This window comes from Misgurnus anguillicaudatus, chromosome 4, assembly GCF_027580225.2.
Source record: "Misgurnus anguillicaudatus chromosome 4, ASM2758022v2, whole genome shotgun sequence".
In the NCBI taxonomy this organism is placed as follows: domain Eukaryota; kingdom Metazoa; phylum Chordata; class Actinopteri; order Cypriniformes; family Cobitidae; genus Misgurnus; species Misgurnus anguillicaudatus.
Genome location: NC_073340.2, coordinates 10,159,670 through 10,182,500, shown reverse-complemented (window position 1 = coordinate 10,182,500; position 22,831 = coordinate 10,159,670). Strand labels below are relative to the sequence as shown.

General features: G+C 38.0%; 1 protein-coding gene across 2 annotated transcripts in view; it reads left to right on the top strand.

Annotated features, from left to right (window-relative positions):
- Positions 1-16,416, top strand: part of top2a (DNA topoisomerase II alpha) — a 17,240-nt gene extending 824 nt beyond the window's left edge. The window contains exons 2-35 of one of the 2 annotated variants that reach the window (XM_055176141.2): positions 732-878; positions 989-1,079; positions 1,266-1,329; positions 1,400-1,545; positions 1,626-1,723; positions 1,803-2,015; positions 2,134-2,307; positions 3,875-3,976; positions 4,070-4,207; positions 4,333-4,471; positions 4,551-4,708; positions 4,885-5,010; positions 5,096-5,206; positions 5,295-5,400; positions 5,592-5,701; positions 6,106-6,198; positions 6,284-6,398; positions 6,515-6,636; positions 6,716-6,864; positions 7,164-7,395; positions 7,482-7,616; positions 7,727-7,927; positions 8,042-8,237; positions 8,863-8,954; positions 9,058-9,201; positions 9,287-9,370; positions 11,160-11,357; positions 12,716-12,836; positions 13,456-13,617; positions 13,739-13,916; positions 14,135-14,202; positions 14,298-14,438; positions 14,826-15,067; positions 16,059-16,416. In XM_055176141.2, the coding sequence (XP_055032116.2) occupies positions 732-878; positions 989-1,079; positions 1,266-1,329; positions 1,400-1,545; positions 1,626-1,723; positions 1,803-2,015; positions 2,134-2,307; positions 3,875-3,976; positions 4,070-4,207; positions 4,333-4,471; positions 4,551-4,708; positions 4,885-5,010; positions 5,096-5,206; positions 5,295-5,400; positions 5,592-5,701; positions 6,106-6,198; positions 6,284-6,398; positions 6,515-6,636; positions 6,716-6,864; positions 7,164-7,395; positions 7,482-7,616; positions 7,727-7,927; positions 8,042-8,237; positions 8,863-8,954; positions 9,058-9,201; positions 9,287-9,370; positions 11,160-11,357; positions 12,716-12,836; positions 13,456-13,617; positions 13,739-13,916; positions 14,135-14,202; positions 14,298-14,438; positions 14,826-15,067; positions 16,059-16,202 (4,740 nt within the window). In that variant the 3' untranslated portion in view covers positions 16,203-16,416. Of the gene's footprint in view, positions 1-731; positions 879-988; positions 1,080-1,265; positions 1,330-1,399; positions 1,546-1,625; positions 1,724-1,802; positions 2,016-2,133; positions 2,308-3,874; positions 3,977-4,069; positions 4,208-4,332; positions 4,472-4,550; positions 4,709-4,884; positions 5,011-5,095; positions 5,207-5,294; positions 5,401-5,591; positions 5,702-6,105; positions 6,199-6,283; positions 6,399-6,514; positions 6,637-6,715; positions 6,865-7,163; positions 7,396-7,481; positions 7,617-7,726; positions 7,928-8,041; positions 8,238-8,862; positions 8,955-9,057; positions 9,202-9,286; positions 9,371-11,159; positions 11,358-12,712; positions 12,837-13,455; positions 13,618-13,738; positions 13,917-14,134; positions 14,203-14,297; positions 14,439-14,825; positions 15,068-16,058 lie in introns of both variants that reach the window. The other variant, XM_055176140.2, reaches the window with a different exon arrangement.
- Positions 16,417-22,831: the final 6,415 nt, after the last annotated feature.

The following is a 22,831-nucleotide window of genomic DNA, read 5'->3' as shown; positions in this document are numbered from 1 at the left end:
ACTGTTTAAACCATATTAACTGAAAAGTTTAATTTGCTAGTGTTAGTTTAAATCTTGGTAAACATGCATATAAACGATATGTTTCAACAAATGCTTCAACAGAAATGTTAACAGAGCAAACACAACGGGAACTGTTAAACAACTTCATTGGGTCTTTAAAGATTTTTGTGTTGTTTCTACTAATGTATGGTTATCAAGTTTTGTAAAGGATCTTATTTAAAAGATACACTTTATAGATCTGAGTTAATACCTATATAAATTCAGTTATATATAAACACACTATAACAAGGTTTCATTAATTACTATTAGCTGACAACATTAGTTAGCATACTAAATATTTACGTTATAGCATACGTTTATTTGTTAGATTCTATTAAGTATCTGTTAAAGGGATAGTTCACCCAAAACTATCAGCCCTATTCACTTCCATAGTGTTCTTTTATCCTCCTATGGAAGTGAATGAGGCACATGATCGGTTTGGTTACAAACATTCCTCAAAATATCTTCCTTTGTGTTCATCGGAGCAAAGAAATTTCTACAGGTTTCTTACAACATGAAAGTGAGTAAATGATGACAGAATTTTTATTTTGAAGTGAACTATCCCATTAACATTAGTTAATGCACAATGACAATTTTTACATGCACCAATTTTTATTGATTCGAATTGCAGATAAAGTGTTGCAGGAATTGATTTTTAGAAAGTATTGTAATTTTTCCTCTGATCATTACAGAGTTTGTTTGAGAACAAGGCTCTCAGTAAAGCTAAGAAGGATGATAAGCGTTTGTCGGTGGAGCGGATCTATCAGAAGAAGACCCAGCTGGAGCACATTCTGCTCCGGCCTGATACTTACATCGGCTCCGTGGAGCCGGTCACGCAGGTACTGATCCTTTCAAACTGCGATCATTGGGTTCATAACAAGCAACATAAGCCAATGGTTTTTGATGATAATCTTTATGAATGATAACTAACTTGTGTCTCTGTTTTCAGCAAATGTGGGTGTTTGATGATGATGTCGGGATGAACTGCAGAGACGTCACGTTTGTGCCAGGACTCTATAAGATCTTTGATGAGATTCTGGGTGAGTTTATCTCTGAATACACTTAAAATTTCTCATTTTACATCCCATAAGATCAAATGTAGCTGTAAAAGATTGTCAGTATTGTTTTACTGTAAATAATGTTTGTTTGTTGGTAAAAAAAATACATTATCATATAAAGAAAGCCGTGTTCAGATGAGATTAATATTATTTTTCCCTTGCTTGTAGTAAATGCTGCTGATAACAAACAGAGAGACAAGACCATGAACTGCATCAAAGTCAACATTGACTCGTAAGTATTGCTCGCCTCTGATTGGTTAACAGCATAGAGGAAATATAGTAACCTGCATTTGTGTGCACAGAGAAAACAACACCATCAGCGTGTGGAACAACGGGAAGGGTATTCCTGTGGTCGAGCACAAAGTGGAAAAGGTCTATGTGCCCGCTCTGATCTTCGGCCAACTCCTGACCTCCAGTAACTATGATGATGACCAGAAGAAGGTCACAGGTGAGATTGTGTTGAAAGTGGGTGGATAAGTGAATAGGTTTTTGCTCGTGCGGGATGTTTAATCGGCTTTCTATTATCAGGTGGTCGTAATGGATACGGTGCGAAGCTGTGTAACATCTTCAGCACAAAGTTCACCGTAGAGACGGCCTGCCGAGAGTCAAAGCAATGTTTTAAACAGGTAAGATTACTGAATATTACATGATAATTGGAAAGTAAGTCATGTACATCTGGTCTGAAAAGTTGTATTTTTTCAACAGACATGGTTTGATAACATGGGCCGAGCAGGGGAGTGTAAAATCAAACCCTTTGATGGTGACGACTACACCTGCATCACGTTTCAGCCTGACCTGACTAAGTTTAAGATGCAGGCTTTAGACAAGGATACAGTGGCACTGCTGACCAGACGAGCATATGACATCGCTGGCTCCTCGAAGGGCGTTCGAGTCTTTCTTAATGGAAAGAAGCTGCCGGTAAGTACACCACTATTCTTCCTTTGTTTTCTTCGATGTGTCAATGTGTTCTGTTTGAGTGATTTTACCTTTGTCACTGGAATGGGTAAGCTGACCATGAAGTTTCTCTATATTTCAGATTTCTGGTTTCCGCAGCTATGTCGATCTGTATGTAAAGGATAAAGTGGATGAGACCGGTTGTCCTCTGAAAATAGTACACGAGGGTGTGAATGAGCGTTGGGAGGTGTGCCTTACACTTAGTGATAAAGGATTCCAACAAGTCAGTTTCGTCAACAGCATCGCCACAACCAAGGTAAACATTTTCATAATTATTCATAAAAAGATAGACTAATATAATGACAAAATGTTTAAGACAATCAATTTAGAAAAATTTAAGTTTTTCTTGTTCGATACTATTTTATATTAAAGGATCAATAAAACATTTGTGACCATAAAGTCCATAAGTAGCACTGATATATGTGTAGCAATAGCCAAAATATAGATTTTTAAGTAGTTGTATTTCGGACAAATATTGTCTTTTCCTGACAAAGCATGCATCAATTTACAACCATACAATTATTCAGCTTCCGGATCTCAATTTCCAAAAAATTATCCCTATGACTGGTTTTGTTGCCCAGGGCCACATTCGTTTTGTATTACTAGCATGATAACAAAATTTATTACACGACTCTCTGGAATGCTTGATTCTGATTGGTCAGTTAAGACATTTGCAGGTTCGTTCTTTTCAAATGATAACCGCTCAAAGTAATAACGCATAGCCGGTACTACTTGTACGAGTAAAATCGCTCCGCGCCAATAAAGATTACTGTTTGGCGCCATCTTGTGACAAACACTGGACAACCACGACAAGACACAGGCAGCTTACTGAGACTGAACTTGACAAAATAGAGCATGACAGCTACGAAGCCAACACACAAAAAAATACAGAATGGGGATTAAAACTTCTCAAAGACTGGCTAAAAGAGAAAAAATGGAGACAGACAAGTATGAAGAGGATCTTTATAAGGTATTACGATAATTTTATGCATCTGTGCAAAGTTTCGCGGAAGGATAAAATGTTAATTTAAAACAAATATGCCAATAAAATGTTTTAAATTCATATTCATGTCCAGTTTTTTTTCTTATGTGGCAAGTAGCCGTGTAATAAGCGGGATAATGTAGAGGCAGCCGGTAGGAAATAAGTCCCTTCAGTGTGATACAAGACCCTCCGCTTTGCGTCGGGTCCTGATCACGCTGTCGGGGCTTATTTCCCAATAACTACCGGCTGCCTCTACATTATCCCTTACATAATGGCATGATATATTGTGATGCATTAAAATGTACTATAGGTATTGTATAGCCATGTTGACTTTCTTCAATTTGGCAATCTGTGTTATCGGATGTATAGTTTGATTCACTGCTCCTTTAATTTAAGTAAAAAATTGCTACATTTTTCAAGTCTATTCCATTTCGACTAATTTACAATACTTTTTAAGTTGTATATAGCAGAAGATCTTATGAAAATGTTTGTTGCTTAAACATTAACAATTTTTAATTAGTTTCCAAATATTGTAATACCGTTATATCAAACCTTTTTTATTCTGTTGATTCTTTTTTCAATAAGTTTTTAATCAAGTTAATCCAAACATTGTTCTAAGATGTTTATATGAAATAAAGTAAGACTAGAAAAGACATTTAAAATTCATTAAATTAGACTTTATCCTCGCTATGAATATAGCCTTAGAAGCTTGCATGGTGTTTAAGAAAAAAAGAATACTGTTATATTGTGTCATTGGTGTATTGTTTTAAACCGTGAGTGGAGTGTGTTACGCTCCTTATTAATTTAATTTGGGGGTTTCATGATGATGTGTTTGTTTTAGGGTGGCAGGCACATAGATTATGTTGCCGACCAGATTGTGTCCAAGCTGATTGAGGTGGTGAAGAAAAAGAATAAGGCTGGAGTGACCGTCAAACCTTTTCAGGTACATCTAGATGTTCAGCAGACTACTTTTCTTTCATCTCACTGTTCATTTTTCAAGCTATTAATGTAACGTGCTCTTTCATTTTGTGTGCAGGTGAAAAACCACATGTGGCTGTTTGTGAACTGTCTGATTGAGAATCCCAGCTTTGACTCTCAAACCAAAGAGAACATGACCCTACAGCAGAAGAGCTTCGGATCCACCTGCTCTCTGACTAGCCAGTTTATTAAACAGGTGAGAAATGGCACATCAGCGTGCACCTGCAAAGCCAAAACTTTGCTTAAATGTGTAATGTAAAGGAATAGTTATTGTAAATGTTTGTTTTGCCAAGAGATTACTTGAAACTGTCTGTTTCATAGGCTAATAGCTGTGGCATTGTGGAGAGCATTATGAACTGGGTGAAGTTTAAAGCCCAGACTCAACTCAACAAGAAGTGCTCTGCTGTCAAGCACACAAAGATTAAGGGTGTGCCAAAACTGGATGACGCCAACGACGCGGGTAAGACAGCGATAGAGGTTTATTCTGTGTGTTAAGTGTCTATTAGGATGATGTTAATTTAAAGTTGGTCTGGTTTCAGGTGGGAAGAATTCCTCTGGCTGCACGCTGATCCTTACTGAAGGAGACTCGGCCAAAACTCTGGCCGTGTCCGGTCTGGGTGTGGTGGGACGGGATCGCTACGGGGTCTTCCCTCTGCGGGGTAAAATCCTCAACGTTCGGGAGGCAACACACAAACAGGTCTGTAGTCAAATTTAAAAGACAAATACATTTATTTCATTGATTTGTATTATACAAGGTCTTTAAATGGAAAGTTAGTTCAAGTTTGTTAGCCTTAAGAACAAGACTGTTCTCCAAAAGCAACTTTTTGCTTTAATAACTAATTTATTTATGTCCCTTATGTTGTGTTTCTTTAGATTATGGAGAATGCTGAGATCAATAACATCATAAAGATCGTGGGTCTGCAGTACAGGAAGAACTACAGTGACCCAGAGTCTCTCAAGACTCTGCGCTATGGCAAACTTATGATAATGACAGATCAGGTCAGACGCCATCACCATACATCCATCACAGCGCACGTGGCTGATGTAGAGTTTGTAATGCTGAGTGATATTTTGCCTTACACAGGATCAGGATGGGTCTCACATTAAAGGTCTGCTCATCAATTTCATCCATCATAACTGGCCCTCACTGCTGCACCACAACTTCCTGGAGGAGTTCATTACCCCCATCATCAAGGTAAATGCCAGGTGTTTGCATCATAGATGGCAAGTTAAACATTTTTTATACTTGTGCAGGTGTCTTACTTTCCATTGTCACTTCACAGGCGTCCAATAAGAAGCAGGAACTTTCTTTCTACAGTATCCCAGAATTCACAGAGTGGAAGGAGAAGCAGAGTAACATCAAATCCTGGAAGATCAAATACTACAAAGGTTTGTCTTAAACACCTGTGGTAGTATGCTGACACACGTAAGCATCGTTTTTACTTGATGTCTGTGTGCGTGTGAGATGTGAAGGATGGTCACAGACAGTGAGACTGGTCAAAAACACACTGGGTGATTTTTAATAAAGTGGATTGAAATGCATCTGCCTCATGTGTAGTTTTCTGTTTGTCTATCTCCAGGTTTGGGTACCAGCACATCTAAGGAGGCCAAAGAGTATTTTTCGGATATGGCGAGACATCGAATCCCCTTTAAGTACTCCGGGCCTGCCGACGATGAAGCTATCACCCTTGTAAGCACATCTTTATTAGTAATGGTTTGGTCTTTCAATGATTTGCACTTTTATTGGCCATAAGGTTTCATAAATACTGCGTCAGTTAACCAGTTTTCTGTGCAGTGTTTATTTCGACCTGGTATTTGTGGTTGTGAATCTAGTATAGAGTAAGTGTTAAGTTAAGGTTTAACCGTTTAATCAGTTGCATAATTATTATTTTATGGTTCATGAAGTTTCTGCATGGCCTTTTCTTATACGTAAAGACATTTTAATAAGTGTGGGTGGATAACGGCCATATGAATATACAAAAAATCTTTCCACATTGAGAAAACATGCCTTTTTCAAATACTTTTGCTGAAAGTGGCTACTTTTTCATTGAAATTGGGGTTAAAAATTATATTGTGAACATTGTGTACTTGCAGGCCTTTAGTAAGAAGAAGGTGGATGAGAGAAAGGAGTGGCTGACAAGCTTTATGATCAACAGACGACAACGCAGAGAACACAACCTGCCTGAGGTACCGAATTATATTACATTGATAACATAGAGATATTTTGATGTATTTGTGTGCCATTCAAAATTTCCTTGTTTGCTTTGTGCAGGAGTATCTGTATGGACAGCAGACCAAGTCACTCAGCTATCACGATTTCATCAATAAAGAACTTGTGCAGTTCTCCAACTCTGACAATGAGAGGTCCATCCCCTGCCTAGTGGACGGTAAGGCTTGTTTTTTTTATCAAGGCTCGGTCCCATGCCCTACATAGCTCCCAACCTTTGCAATGCAAATTTTCCTTAATACAAATGAAAGTATGTATATATGATGTGTGTTTCAGGACTGAAGCCGGGACAGAGGAAGGTTATGTTTAGCTGTTTTAAGAGGAACGATAAGAGAGAAGTGAAGGTCGCTCAGTTGGCTGGTTCAGTAGCTGAGATGTCAGCGTACCATCACGGCGAGGTGAAACTTTCGGTCGTGTCATTTTACTTAATAACCGCTTTTGATTATCTAATATTAAATCTGCTTTTCTCTTTCTCAGAGCTCTCTCATGATGACCATCATTGGACTTGCCCAAAACTTTGTGGGCAGTAATAACCTGAACTTGCTCCAACCTCAGGGTCAGTTTGGCACACGTCTGCATGGAGGCAAAGACTCGGCCAGTCCCAGATACATCTTCACCATGCTCAGGTACATGCGTGCAGCCAGTTATTGACTTTTGCTATTAATAAACACTTAAATTTGGTCAATGTAGTTTGAGTTTGTCTTTGAATATTGACTGTCACTGTTTTGGTGTTATGCTGAGATAACAAGGTTGTGCCTCCACTGTTTCTGATTGTTCATACATCTCAACTATAATACAGAAAAACTGTGAGGTCAATGTAATGGATTGTCAGAAATAAACATAGCACATGTACTGCAGAAAATAAATTTCATAACCTACTGCATAAATTATGCTGTTAAAAAACCTTTTCCAATGAAACATTCAGTCCATTGGCTCGTCTGCTGTTCCCTCCGGTGGATGATAACCTGCTCAAGTACAACTATGATGATAATCTGCGTGTGGAGCCTGAGTGGTACATTCCCATCATCCCCCTGGTGCTGGCCAATGGAGGCGAAGGCATCGGCACAGGATGGGCCAGCCGCATCCCCAACTACGACGTTCGTGAGATCATCAATAATATCCACCGCCTGCTCAATGGAGAAGATCCTCTTCCCATGGTTAGTGTTGCATGTGTATCGAAAATGTTAGTGTCGTATTTTATAGTGCAATGTTTATGTCTTATGTTATGCTCTTGTACATCTAGCTGCCCAGTTACAAGGGTTTCAAAGGCTCAATTGAAGAACTGACCAAGAATCAGTATGTGAATAATGGAGAGGTGGCTATCATCGACTCAACCACCATTGAGATCACAGAGCTGCCTGTCAAAACTTGGACTCAGGTTTGTGAACTCTTAAATCTTTATTTTGTATCTTGCAGTACTTAACTGAGCACAGATGTATGTTTCCGTAAATGGGGACATGATTATCAGTGTGATTTAATCTGTGTCAGACCTATAAGGAGAACGTGCTGGAGGTGATGGTGAACGGCACAGAGAAGGTTCCTGCTCTGATCACCGATTATAAAGAGTATCACACGGACACCACCGTACGATTCGTCGTCAAGATGACTGAAGACCGGCTGAGAGAGGCAGAGGCCGCTGGACTACACAAAGTCTTCAAACTACAGAACCTTCTCACCTGTAACTCCATGGTAAACTCGCATCTTGTTCAGCAACGTTCCTCTGATTGCTATTGTTAATTTTATTTAAGTATAATGGACAAGAACGGAATGAGACAAATTATCACTGTCTAATCCTCATTGCAGGTGTTGTTCGATCACGTGGGGAGTCTGAAGAAGTACGATTCAGTTCAGGAGATCCTGAAAGACTTCTTTGAGCTCAGGATGAAGTATTACGTCCTCAGGAAAGACTGGCTGCTGGGAATGCTGGGAGCCGAGAGTGCTAGACTCTCCAACCAGGCCCGATTCATTCTTGAGAAGATCCAGGGAACGCTGGTCATTGGTGAGGCTTAATTTCTGTTCTCCTTTTGTTGGTTTCTAAATTAATACCTCATGAGATTGAGACAGATTCATGGGCTGCACAAAAAATCTTAATGAAATGTTAAAGAGCACCTATGGTCCGATTTCACAATTTTACATTTCCTTTGGTGTGTAAGTGTATATTAGTCCATGTTAACGCTATGCAAAAGGTACAAACCCCAAAGTAAACAATGACGCTAGTTATCATCTCCAACATAAGTCTGTTTTCTTGGACTTCAACAAACACGCATTGTAGGCAACAGTTTACTTCATGGGATTGGTATTGTAGACAAGAACGACATTATCATAATCAAAATAATGTGTTTTTTTAACCATAAACCACGCGGACACGTTGCATTCTACCAAATACACAAAATAACGTCGCTTTCTAGCAATGAAATAGGTGCACTTTAAAGTTGAGAGTCCCTTTTTGCCTCTGTTTGCTGGTATATTGCAAAACGTTGGCAAAAAACCTTTTAGGAAAGTTGTATTAAACTTTAAGAAGAGAAATTGCAGGCATTATTGATATTTGATTTGATTTTAATGCACAGTCATTTACTGTCAACTTTATTTAAATTGAAAAAAATTAAGCTTTTGTTATTTTTTAGAAAATAAACCCAAGAAGGAGCTGATTCGTATGCTCCAGGAGATGGGTTATGACTCTGACCCTGTCAAAGCTTGGAAAGAAGCTCAGGAGAAGGTAAGCCCATGTCACCTGCATTCAGCCAATGAGATGCTTGTACGCTGCTGCCGACCACACCTACATCTACATGCACGGCAGTAAGTGTGTATGTGTTTGTCAGGATGCAGAGGTGGACGCCGGAGAGGATGAGGAGGAGAAAGAAGAGGACACATCTGGTCCTGATTATAACTATCTGCTCAGCATGCCCATGTGGTTCCTGACCAAGGAGAAGAAAGATGAGCTGTGCAAACAGAGGGATGCTAAGGTGCCCACGAGTGTGTGTTTGAGGAAATCACAGAGCTGGTGTTTGATATGACAGCGGTGTTGAAGGTTCTTTGTCTGTTCTGCAGATGACAGAGTTGAACACGCTGAAGAGGAAGGAGCCAGCTGATCTTTGGAAAGCGGATCTGGCAGCATTTACTGAAGAACTGGAGGTAAACTTGACATTGATCTAGCTAAGACGACTGGTGAACCACTAGTGTTTGTTTTTCCACATATAATCTGCTAGTCAAACTGTGAGTCAGGTCCAGATCTGATCCCTGATAACAAACAGCCTTAAAGTCCTTAAAATTAATGTATTGACCAATGCTGTGCATTCATTAGGGGTCAAGCCCAGAATGGGCGAAGACCCCTATTGTATCCGTTAGTTTTCTTCTTTTTCTTTTTCTTACATATTATTCTTCTTCCTGTTCCATTGCGGTCTATGGCAGCCCATAGAACCGTACGTAGGAAAGTTATGAAATTTGGCACACTGATAAAGGACAGTCCAAATATTATCCACAGCAAATTTGGAGTCTCTATGTCTAACCCGCTAGCGCCACCAACAGTCCAAAGTTGCACTTACGTGTTTGCTTATAACTTCTGATCCGTATGTCCTAGAAACAAAATTCTTGTTTCCTCTGATTCCTTGGCTCAAGCCGATTCGATTGGACCCTATGACGTCATTTTCCGTCATGAAAATTTTTCCGCCATTTTGAATTATTCGTAAAACCTACTTTTGCGAACTCGTCCTAGAGTTTTTAACCGATTGCCACAAAAATCGGTATGCAGCATCTAGAGACACTCAAGGCAAAAAGTTATTAAAAGAATTTTGATAAACCAATCCGTTGTCGTATAGCGCTTCAAAGAATTTGAAGTAGAGCGCAAAAAAACAGCTTTTAGGTTGTATCTTCGCCAAACTTAGGCATATTGACACGAAACTTGGTACTTGAGATGCCAGTCAGGAACTATGGGTGCATGCACAGTTTCGTTGCAGCGCCACCTAGTGGTCAGGCTTAGGTTTTACACGCCTATAACTTTGGCTCCGATTGACGTATTTTCACGGGACTTGTTTCTTTGGAGTTCTGAATAGTTGCCTAGTCCAACGATACCAAACATGCCAGAATTCGCCTTACGGTTAACCCTGTGCGGCAAAATAGCGCTTAAAAAACACGCGCGAATATCTCCGCGAGCGTAATTCTGATCGACTCGAAAACAACATAGGAAGAAACTAACCTTACCTTCTGAACAAAAAGTTCTATTGGCATTATATTAAAATTTCCATCAGAAATGGCCGAAAATTGCAAAAAACGAAAAATTACCTTTAAATTTTGTATTTTTTACACATAAATGGTTATAACTTCGCAACGAAAAGAGATTTTTTCACCAGATTTGATAAGCTGATGTATGAGCACAGTCTGAGACTACACAAAAATATTCTATGCTTGCACCACTAGTTGGCATTATAATTGAACAAAACTTTTGATTTAAAGCCAGCCCTATGGTCATACAACTGTTTCTTCACTAAACTAAAGTGTATAGTCATGAAACTAGCTACATGTAAAACAGTTATGACTGGAGGTTGCATGCACAATTTTGTCATTGCGCCACCTAGTGGTTTTGAGTTTGAATATGGTATTTTTTGCCTAAAATTACTGCAACAGTACATCTAAAACCTTGAGTCATCATGGATTATTCCTTTCATGGTTTGGAGTATAATCATTGGTGGTTGCCAATTCACTCCCTAGCAACCAATGAGAATACCTTATTAACCGTTTTTGCAAGAGCTATATCTCTGCATCACTGTTATCACTGTGTTTTCCCTGGGATCAAACCCACAACCTCAGTGCTGCTATGAATGCAATGCTCTGTCACTTTGGATTAAAGCAACTGCAAAACACACAGTACTGTATGTTTAAAAGCGTTGCATTTATGCATGTCTTGTATTGTTTTGTGTTTGTGTAGCGTTTGGAGCAGAAGGAGATTGAATCTCAGAACGCGGTGCCTCAGGTGAAGGGGAAAGTGGGCAAATCAAAGCCGGTGAAAGTGAAGACTGAGACGATGCCCACCCCGCAGGGCCGCCGTGTTATCCCTCGCATCACCAGCACAATGAAGGACCAGGCTGCCAAGAAGGAGGGAGCCAAACGTGGCAAAACTGTAAAGGTGCATGTGCTGGACTTTTAACTTGATTCACTGTAGCTCATTAATGCATTTTTGCTATTTATGTTGGCAAGTGTTTTTGGACATGTGACATGGTCAAATTTGAGTAATTTAGTCATTTTAGTATGACTGTGCTTCACTTGATGTGTGATTTTAAGTAATTTTGTTATTAACATGAGATGAGCAGAAACACTATGGGGTGGCTTCCCAGACAGGGATTATCTTAAACCAGGACTAGGCCAAGTAGGAAATATAACAAACATGCCTTACTAAAAACATTACTTCTGTGCATTTTAAGGCAAAACAAAGGGCACTGATGAATTTTAAGATGTCAATGCAAGTTGTTTTCAGTTTGCCAATTGACAAATTTCGAAATCCTATAAGATTCCTGGAATCCTAGGCTAAAATCTGCTGTTTTTGATCGCTAGTTTGAAAAAATGACGCAAACTTGAGAGAAATTGCGCTGGAAATACAAAAGCCAGGTACTCCGTTTTTTTATATGCTTGAGACAAATCATGTTTAAAATTAACGCTATAGATGTTGTTTCTGTTTGCTAGCCTTCGCTTCAGCGTGTGTTTGCCCAGCCGTCGTCGATCGATGACGTAAAACTGGCGCATTTGTTTGCGTGTGTCCAACTTTTAAAAAGTCTTTAAACTCATACAGTCTGACATTGATGGAAATTGAAATCATACTGTGTGACATGGACTTTACCACAATCCTTATCGCACAGTGTGGCAAGCAACAATCCTAAAGGACTATTTAAAATCGCACTGTGTTTACCGGGCTTTACACACGCACAACTCTGCAGCTACCCTGTATAAACCGTGCCCATATAAGGACTTCCACTGTGCTTCCTGCTGCACTGAAATTGCCCCTAAAAGTAAAAGCAAGATTATGTATGAATCTTATGTTTGAAAAAACTTTCCGAAACTTGTGCGAACCCTGGCGAGGTGCATTTAGCACAAATACTGTTACACATTTTAACTAGCTTTTTTTAACACTGCATGTTTAGCATGAGGAATCTAACTCTTAAACAGTGTTAATAAGTCAGAATTCATGAAATCGCTTTTTAGACCTCCCCCTCCAAGTCAACAGTCTGGAGTTAATTATTAATGTAAATGTTGTCTAGCTGCAATGCAGAGAAAATTCAATGTGTTAAGTCATCTTGGCTTCACATTTAATTTTTAATAATTCTGGAGTCAGTTACACCACAGTTATGCTTTTTCAGGTTCCCTAAAATGCTTTTGTGTAGACATTTTTAGCAATATGCATCACTTTGTTATCTGAGGCCAGTCTGAATAGATGTTTGAAATATGTTTTTGATTTATGCTGATGGTTTGTGTTTGGGATGTTTTCAGAAGGCGGATGTGGTAATGAAGATGGAGTTTGATGAGGATGCAGATGCTGCAGCTGATGGCTCTGATGTGGGACTGGCTGCAAGACTCACCAAGAAGATCAAGAAAGAGACGGTCAAAGACAAGGGTAAGATCACATTCACATTAGAGTTATTACACACCACATTTCTCACCCAGGTTTTTAGGAGCACAACACTAACAGTCCACGCTTTCGGTTTGTCAGCAAGTTTCTTACACATTAATCTTTCAATAAAAACTTGTACGACAATAGAGACAGAGCGCAGCGCGTCATAACCTGAAAACCACGCCCACCAGGGGGGGAAACAATCCAACCGTCTCCATTGACTTTGTATTGCGAGAGGCTGCCTCCTTGTCATTTCTGGCTTTTAACAAAAAACAGAATAATGCCTAAAAGCTGCTGTGTGACAATATATACAGCTAACAAGCCAAAGAACCCAGAAATAAGTTTTTTATAAGCTTTCGAGCCGTAAAACCCAGCCTTTAAGGAGAAAAAAGTGGAAACAGGCAACTTTTTATAGTACTCCTATTAGTAGAACTGCGTCCACTAGAGGGAAACGTAGTCCGTGATCCACTTTTTTCTCCTTAAAGCCTGGGTTTTACGGCTGGAAAGTTCTTGAATTTGAAGTTTATCAAGGTGTGGGAACCCTGTATTTACTTTGGGTCGATCTGGTGGATGTAATGTTGTGAGAGACCAATCAAGATGTTTAATCTTGTGTCCGTCTCAGGCTCAAAGACAGGCAAGCAGACCACCCTCAACTTTAAACCAATGCAGAAGAAGAAGAAAAATGCCTTTTCAGATGATGATGAAGACGAAGATGAGGAGTCAGTCTCTGATATGGAAGTCATAGCTGAAGAAGTGGCTCCAAGAGATAAGAGACAACGTAAAGGTGCAGATCTTGTTCGTGTTCTTTTTAATGTTACATGATGTATTTACAACAACTCCATGACTCATTAACAAGTTTTTATATAAAAAGCAAACCTAAAAATGTAAACTTGTGCTGCTTTCAGCCGCGGTTGAAAAGAAGTACAGTCTGTCAAGCAGTGAAGATGAGTTTGATGACTGGGTGACGAGCAGTAAACCAAAGCGTGCAACCATTGATGATGATGATGACGACGACGACGAGTCCTTCAATCCAGAGCCCGAAGCTCAAGACAGTGATATTGACTCCCCTCAACCCAAACCCACGTAAGATCACCTCAACCTCCTCAAAGACTTCAACATCTGTTACTTCCCCTTGTGATCTTCTAACTCTTATGTATTATATACAGACTACTTGCACGTATAACTATTTAGCACAATGTAACTAAATAATTCATATGAACTTTTCCTTTTTTTTTCTGCAAAATTGTGCTTTATTGTTCAGTTTTATGGATGCAGAATAAAATTCTCCTACTTTTATTTAGGAAAAAAGCACCAGTAAAGGCCAGTAAACCAAAGGCTGAGAAAAAGGAAGCTGTCAGCAAGCCCAGCTGTAAGTGCAACATTTCTGCATTGAGATTGTTTTTCTTCATCTCGGTTTTTAATGACCTTGCAAGTCTGATTTGTTAACTTTGTCTGTTAAACTAGCTTATCCTGAGGTCAGCCAAGAGCCGGTCACTAAACCTCCAGCAAAAGCTGAAGGGAAGACGGTAAAAAAAGCGGCCGAAGGAGCCGCCAAGAAACCTGCCGCAAAGAAGACGAGTGCTGCTCCAAAGAAGAAAGCTGCAGGTATTAAAAAATGCTCATACCTTTGCAGTAAGCTGTTTAGATCAATGTTTTTTTTTTACTGGGGTCTTTCAAATTTTTAAAGGAAAAACAAACAAGTCTGTGGAGCCAATTATTTAAGTTTGTAAACAATTTGCCCTTTTTATAATCTCACAATTATTATTTATATAACTGTTTTAATGTTTCTTTATAAAAATATATTATTATTTATAAAATGTATTATCTTAGGAACTTGTCTCTCACTAAAGGTTTATCATATATGGGGTCCCCGCCATTAAAAGGCATGAAACCCCTGCTTTAGATTATCCGTTTCCGCAACCAGATGTGTTTGTTTTGTAAATCTATAGTGATATACAAAATGGCAATTTTTCTTTGGTTTCATCCTTGCAGACTCCAAACAGCCTTCAATCCTTGATGCTCTTTCCAAGACGAGTCCTAAAAAAACAAAAGCCGTCAAGAAGCCTACAGCTGTTAAAGTGACCTCCAGTGATTCGGACGATTCCAGCCCTGCTGTCGTTCAGAAGAAACCCGCCCAGAAAAGAAAGACCGCTCTGAGCAGCGACGACTCCGATAGCGATTTGGACAGCGGCAATCTCATGGCTCGCCTTAAGGGCAAAACTACTGCTGGAAAGGTAATTTAAACCTCCTGGTTATCAGAGGAGTCCAAACCAGTGATATCTCATAATTCTTGACGCGCATTTCAAACCACACCTGATCAACATTCTTTAAAGGAAACATGTGCACATTTTAACAAGATGTTATGTGTCTGTGAAGTTTCAGCTAAAAATCATTTGTTATAGCATGTTTAAAATGTCGCTATTTGGGTGGTAGGGCTGTAACGATATATAGCTTGTCCCATTAAAAAGACCCGCCTAAAATCGATTATGCATCGCAATTCTGTGTTTCATGCGCAGCTTGTGTGTGTACTATGGCGTTTTAGTCAGTAAGAAGTCATTATCAACCTAAAATCATTATGAGTCGGAGTCGTTTATAACGTGCGTTTTAAAAAGCAACCCTCGTTAAACAAAATCATTCAAAATATTCTTTATTATCATGAAAATACCTGAAATTATTTGAAGAACGGTGATATAAATATTCCTGTAGACATTTCCTGGAATAGCGTTTGTAATGCTAGCCTACTACTTCTGTGGCACAAAGGGAGTTTCTGCACGAGAGCGCCCCCTGACTTTTGGATGTGGCGGCATTTCACCGTAATTCATGCAAAGAATGCCCTATTGGGTGGGATAAAAATATGCCGCTTTGTGTGTGTACCTTTAAATGCAAATGAACTACAGCTCATCACTTCCTTACTAAAAGAGACAGTGAGCACTTTAAAATAGATCTGATTCCTGTGAAAACATCCTAGTCAATAGTATCTTACTATTTTAATATGAGGACTGCATTCAACTTGCTAAGGTTGGAAACTTGCAAGACTGTCAATCAAACTTCATCAGTGTGACGTCACATTAACTAGAGAATCAAAACAGCATGTCTAATGAGACTGCTTTGGTTTAATGGGGTTTAGCAATAGACTATCACATATGACAGCGAGGAAACAACATTGAAAAACCTAACAATGTGTTTTGTGAGTTTAATCTTGCTATTATTATTTCCTCATTTCAGAAAGCAAAGAGTTGGGACGATGACGACAGCTTTGAGCTGGACGAGAAGGTCACGACATCATCTGCCGCTCCTCGGAGCCGAGCTGCACGTCCAACCAAACCAGTGACCTACACGCTGGACTCAGACTCTGATGAAGATTATTGATACGTTATGTTGTAAATGTTCACGTCTGATAGTTCAAACTGTTATAGTCCCGTTTTACTTTTAGAAACTAATGACTGGCCACTTGTGAGTTTCTTGTTTAACATTTTGATAACAGTTGCTTATTGACATGTTTATTATTGGATTTTATAAGTGTTGTGTTGTCCTGTAAATATTTTCTATGTTCTAAGTTTGTAATAAATCTTTTTGAGATCAACTCTTTGTGTTTAAGTTTACAATTATTTACAATTATGATTCAGCTATAGGTGTATTTTTGCTTTCTTTGTGTATAATGTACATGGTGTTACCTTGAGTTAAGGCTCATCATTTTTAAATGAAGCAAAACATTTGGGAATAGTTATGCATATTAATATTAACATAGTTATGCATAATTCTGCATTTTTATCTCTCCCAAGGCCCTTTACACATTAGTTTTTGTTCAGTAAGGCAGTTTTCTTGCATGGCTGTTAGTTTTGTTTCTTATCAAATCGCATAATTCATCTCATGTTTGTGTCTGTTTATTTAGCAAGTAGTGATTGGAACAAGCTGGACATGACTTTGTTGTACATTATCTTTTATATAATGCTCTTTGTAATAAGACACAAAGTTGAGCACAACAATCCTTAGAATCCTGCTGGATATCTGTGCAATGCTTTCCTGCAGCCAGTAGATGGTGGGATTGTTTTATTTTAGTTTCTGTGCCTTCTAGGCAGCATTAAAATGGTTTTAATGACCTCAACCTTGTAAATTGAAACATCAAGTACAGTCAATTCAATCTAATGTTTTACATGTTTCGTTGCCCTAACTTTGATTTGTTGAAGGTGTTTAATGTAAGTACACCTCATTAAGGGTAATGCATGGACAAAGTCACGTTTAAACGATAAAATGTTAGAATTAATTTTGAGTAAATATTTAAATGTGTCCAGAGCAAAGGTCCTCAATCTTTTACAGTCCAAGGATCCTTAATGGATGGAGAGCAGAAGTAGAAACCCCTAGTATAGTACATGTATCAAATTAAGACTGGATTTATTGTGATGGTTACTTTACAAAAATTTCAATAATACTACTTTTTCATTTATCTGAAAATATGTTATTGTGTGACTGTAATTCTCTTTTGAAAATTTGATTAGGTTATTTTATAATACATTTTTGTTTGTTTTCTAATTTTATTGTGTAGCCAGATGTATGCAGATTGAGTTTTTGTATTCCTTTGATCCGCATGAGAGGAATTATAGATGGCTGTTACGTAACTGTCCTCCTGCCCAAAAAAGATTAACGTGTCAAACTTTACTCTCAGCTTTCCTCTGTGTTTCCTCTCGTGCTGTGCAGATCTGTATTTAGGTCATCTGCACTAACGAATCCCTGCATGGAGATAAGAAATAAAGAGGAGCAGTAAGTGAATAAACTGGTGCTTCTATACCCCTTTTTATATAGCATTAGTGGCAAGTGGCATTTATTTTAAAGAAATATGGCACACGCAAAGTTTTCAAACATTTCATAAGAATACGTTTTTTAATATGTTTGTGTTGTTTGGTTTTATCTAGGGATGCACCGATAGCATTTTTTTAGGCCGATACCGATTTAAACAGACAACTTCTGGCTGATACCGATATTAAACACTTGTATACAATACTATAGAGTTGGTCTATTAGCTAGTTTATTTCTGCATCAAATTACTTTTACTGAACATGGATTGGATCTATTTAACATTCAACTGACCAACATAATAAGAGAGGCACAAATTAAGCTAAAACAAATATAAGACAGCATGACAACCTTCAAATGTGGTTTTTGCTATTCAGTATTTATTTTATTAACAACATTAACTAATTATTTACATATAATGGATTTCTTTATGCAGTTAATTAATAAACAATCGGTATCGGCCTTTCTCGTGCTATTGCCGATATGCCGATGGTTTCAAATTCATCAAAAATTGGCCGATAAATATCGGCGGCCGATACATCGGTGCATTACTAGTTTTATCTCATAAGAAAAAATAAATTGTCAAATAATAAATGAAGCAAAGTTTCAGTTTATCAGTTTTTGTTTATTGCATTAGAGTTGTGTACAATGATTCTTTAAGTGAATGATTTAAATAAATGTTATAATATATCGCTAATAGTAATTCAGTGTAATAAATGGTTAGTTTTCATGCATTGAGTTTGAAGGGAACAAGAGTCTTTACAGTTCATAAGATGACACAGAGTGAAGTATACCATATTTTCCACATTCAAAGTGTTCAATGATAAAACATTGAAAATTTTAATTATACACTCACCTAAAGGATTATTAGGAACACCATACTAATACTGTGTTTCACTCCCTTTCGCCTTCAGAACTGCCTTAATTCTACGTGGCATTGATTCAACAAGGTGCTAAAAGCATTCATTAGAAATGTTGGCCCATATTGATAGGATAGCATCTTACAGTTGATGGAGATTTGTGGGATGCACATCCAGGTCATGAAGCTCCCATTCCACCACATCCCAAAGATGCTCTATTGGGTTGAGATCTGGTGACTGTGGGGGCCATTTTAGTACAGTGAACTCATTGTCATGTTCAAGAAAACAATTTTAAATGATTCGAGCTTTGTGACATTGTGCATTATCCTGCTGAAAGTAGCCATCAGAGGATGAGTACATGGTGGTCATAAAGGGATGGACATGGTCAGAAACAATGCTCAGGTAGGCGGTGGCATTTAAACAATGCCCAATTGGCACTAAGGGGCCTAAAGTGTGCCAAAAAAACATCCCCCACACCATTACACCACCACCACCAGCCTGCACAGTGGTAACAAGGCATGATGGATCCATGTTCTCATTCTGTTTACGCCAAATTCTGACTTTACCATCTGAATGTCTCAACATCAGACCACGCAACATTTTTCCAGTCTATAACAGTCTAATTTTGGTGAGCTTGTGCAAATTGTAGTCTCTTTTCCCTATTTGTAGTGGAGATGAGTGGTACCCGGTGGGGTCTTTTGCTGTTGTAGCCCATCCGCCTCAAGATTGTGCGTGTTGTGGCTTCACAAATGCTTTGCTGCATACCTCGGTTGTAACAAGTAGTTACTAATCTAATTTTATTTCCCACACAAAATTTTACATTTGGCAGACATTTTTATTAAGGGACCTCTATTAAGAGTATCAGCATGGCATTCAAACCCATGAGATTGCAAAACAATTTTAAAATGAAAAAAAAAACGTATCAAAATTGATACTCAGAGTCGAGACACTTTATATCAGTTATGATAAATTAAATGTAGCTTTAAGATCTTTATGGGTTGGATAAATGAAGAGACTGATTAAATGATTAAATTTGCCAGCAGATTCATGATCGTGACCTCTAGATGGGGTCGTTGACCTATTAAACACAGTCTTAAGTTGTGTGCGTGCGTTTCCTCTCCTTCCTTTTTCATTTTGTTTCACATTGTACAAATGATCAGTATTGTCTTATATATAATTTATATTTTGTGTTCAGCTCTGTATATGTTCAGTCTGCGAGTGTTTGCATGTGTGTTTCAGCCATTCCAGCGTGAATTTCGAGATGCATGAGCAGGTGAGTTTGTGATGAATACAGCAGTGACGGCATGTTCTCCAGGGAACGGGTGCTGAACTTTGCGTGACGGCCCAGTCAGAGGCCCCCCTTCCTGGGTAACCTTTACAGCAGATCTGCCTATCAGCCTGAAGCTTTGACTCATCTGAAGCCACCGTGCCCTTTTCCCTCAGAGCACCACCAAATGTGATTTGACATGGAAGATAAAGAGAAGGATGAGAAAACTAAAGAGAATCAGGCAAAATGAGGAAAAGCAGATCAATGATTATTTAGGAGAGAAACAAGCACAGATGATATTTTAAGGGTTGGATAGTAACGGATTACATGTAATGGGGCTACGTAGCCAGGATGCAAAAAGTAGATAACTGTAATCTGTTACAATTACATAAAGTAAAATATATTACTATTAGGATTACAACTGCTTTATTTAAAACCAAATAAATTAATATTTTGAGAAAATGCAATAAAGTTTTGAGTAAAGATAGTCTGTACTTATTAAATTTTTATGAATTTGTAAACATGGATAGATGGATGTGTATCATGGGTGGATGTTTTCTGTCTTAGGTCCCTTCTGCAAGTTTTGGCTGTTTGATCATGTGACAGCAAACATTTACAAACAAACAATTCCTCATGAAATATTGAACAGCTACTAGTTTTGTGGATTTCTTTATTAGCAACTAACAGAAATCTAGATCAGTAGTTTTACAAAATATTGACAATGTCTTTAAAATGTCATTAATATGTTGTATATGTGTAATAATGTTTTACATAAAATGAAAAATCAAGTCTGAAGCTGAAGATAGATGATTATACTAAAATGGATGTGACATCAAATGTCAAAGCAATCTGAATGTAAGTAAGATTACATTAAAATGTATTACAGTGTTTTTAATCTAGAGATACTTATACGGAAATTAAGAAGAAACATCTTTTGAAAATATTTAATACTAACATGAAAATGCAAGCTCTGAGCCAGGGGTTTTCAAATCCCCAAATCAAATGTTTGTGAGGGACCTCCTTTTTAAAATAAGTATTAATTTATATATTTATACATGTACACTGAAAAACCATTGTGGACACCGGTTCCATGGGACTGAATTAAGATGTAAGATGAATGAACGTTCATTTCATTTTAAGAAAACTTGATTCAATCATGTTGAACCAGTGTCCATAATTAAATTAAGTAAATTCAACAAGTTTCAAAATAATAATAATTTTAAGAAAACTTAATTCAATCTTGTGGAACTGCACTGTAAAAAGTTTGCTGTAATTTTGCAGCTGGTTCCCAGTGACTTACTGTAGAAGATAAAGACTGAAAATGTTTCATGTTCATTTAACGTTGAACAAACTGTTGCCAATAAATAACATAAATGTAAAATCTACAGTAAGTTACTGGCAGCTAGTTGTAAATAATACCCAGTAATACTGTAATTTATACTGTAAATTTTTTTTACAGTGTGGTGTTTTTTCAGTGTATAAAGAAACATTTAAACTGTGTTAGATAAATAGCAAATTAGATTTTGTAAAGACAACATATTGCTTTATCAGACTTAACTAATTGTCTACACAGAGTAATGTTGGATGCAGTAATCAAATGTAGAAGTCGTCAAATGTATTTATACTGCAGCAACTTTCACAATAACTATTGTTGCATAGCACCTTTGCAAAATTAAAATCTAGGTTTTAATCTGAAGTCGCCAATTCGATTCCCAAGACCGGCAGGAAGCAACTGAGATGCCCTTGTGCCAGGCACCTTTTGCAGGATTATTATTATTTATTTATTTTATGTATGGGCGCCAGTCTAGACACTCAAGGACACCTTACAATAAAAAGCAATACAATAATTACAACCATAATACATTAATACTGATCCGTCATACACAGTGGCAGCTGATGACTTCTTTTTTCGAGGGCGCACAATGCGAAGTTCGTCACATGTATGTAGCCCGTCATGTGTGTGGTTCCTTTTTTCAAAATATGTGTTCTGCGTGTCGAGTAATCCTATGTGCATCACATGACTTGTCAAAATAAGTGCCTGCTGCAGACGCGTCTAAAGAGTTTATGATAAAAGAGACACTCGTGTTTGCCAGATACTCGCATAATCTCATGTGTAATCAGAGTTTACTGTTAAGGGAGTGCCTTGCGTGTATTTTGTGAACGTGAGCGTCTCTTTTATCAGAAATGGTTTTGGCGCGTGTGCAGCAGACACTTATTTTGACGAAACCTGTTATGCATATGGTTCACATGACCCAACAAACACATATTTTAAATTTGCGCCCCTCGGATGACCCGCCACTGGTCATACATTTATTACAAACATAGTCACATAAAAGCCTGCCTAAAAAAATAAGTCTTAAGACGAGATTTAAAAATAAAAAAAATTCACTCGTACGCACATCTAATGGTAGCAAAATCCACAAGTGAGGAGCTGCATAGCTAAATGCTTAAGACCCCAGAGACATTGTATGAATCTGTTGAGGGACAAGTGCTAGGGAATTAGCAGATGTTAACACATGAGATGGAATTAAGAAGGTGCAAGATTATTGAGTGCTTTGTAGGAGTAGTTTAAACTCAATACAGTACTTACGTGGAAGCCAATGTAAATCTATTAATATGGGAGTGATATGGTCAGCTAAACAGGACCTACTAATAATATGTGCGGCTGAGTTCTGAACCAGTTGTAGTAATTTGTGCAGAACCTTCACAGGAAGACCATAAAGGAGCGAATTACAAAAATCAATTTGCCAGGTGACTAAAGCGTGGACAAGTGTTACTGTACTTTCTCTTAAAAGAGCAGGCAGAAGACAATTTATATTGCGAAGGTGAAAAATATACAGAGCGTGCCACATTATTTATATGTGCTTCGAAGTGCTATCAAAGCGTTTTAACCTGTGTAGATATTGAAACTAATGAACCATCAAAAAACACTGAGGTACATTTAGATTTAGCTAAATTGTTTTTTTTTCCGAACCAATTAGTAAAATCTCAGTTTTTCCACCATTTAATTTAGAAAAATTTAATGTAAACCACTGCTTGATCTCAGCTACACAGTATCAAGTATCATTGGAGGAAAGTTT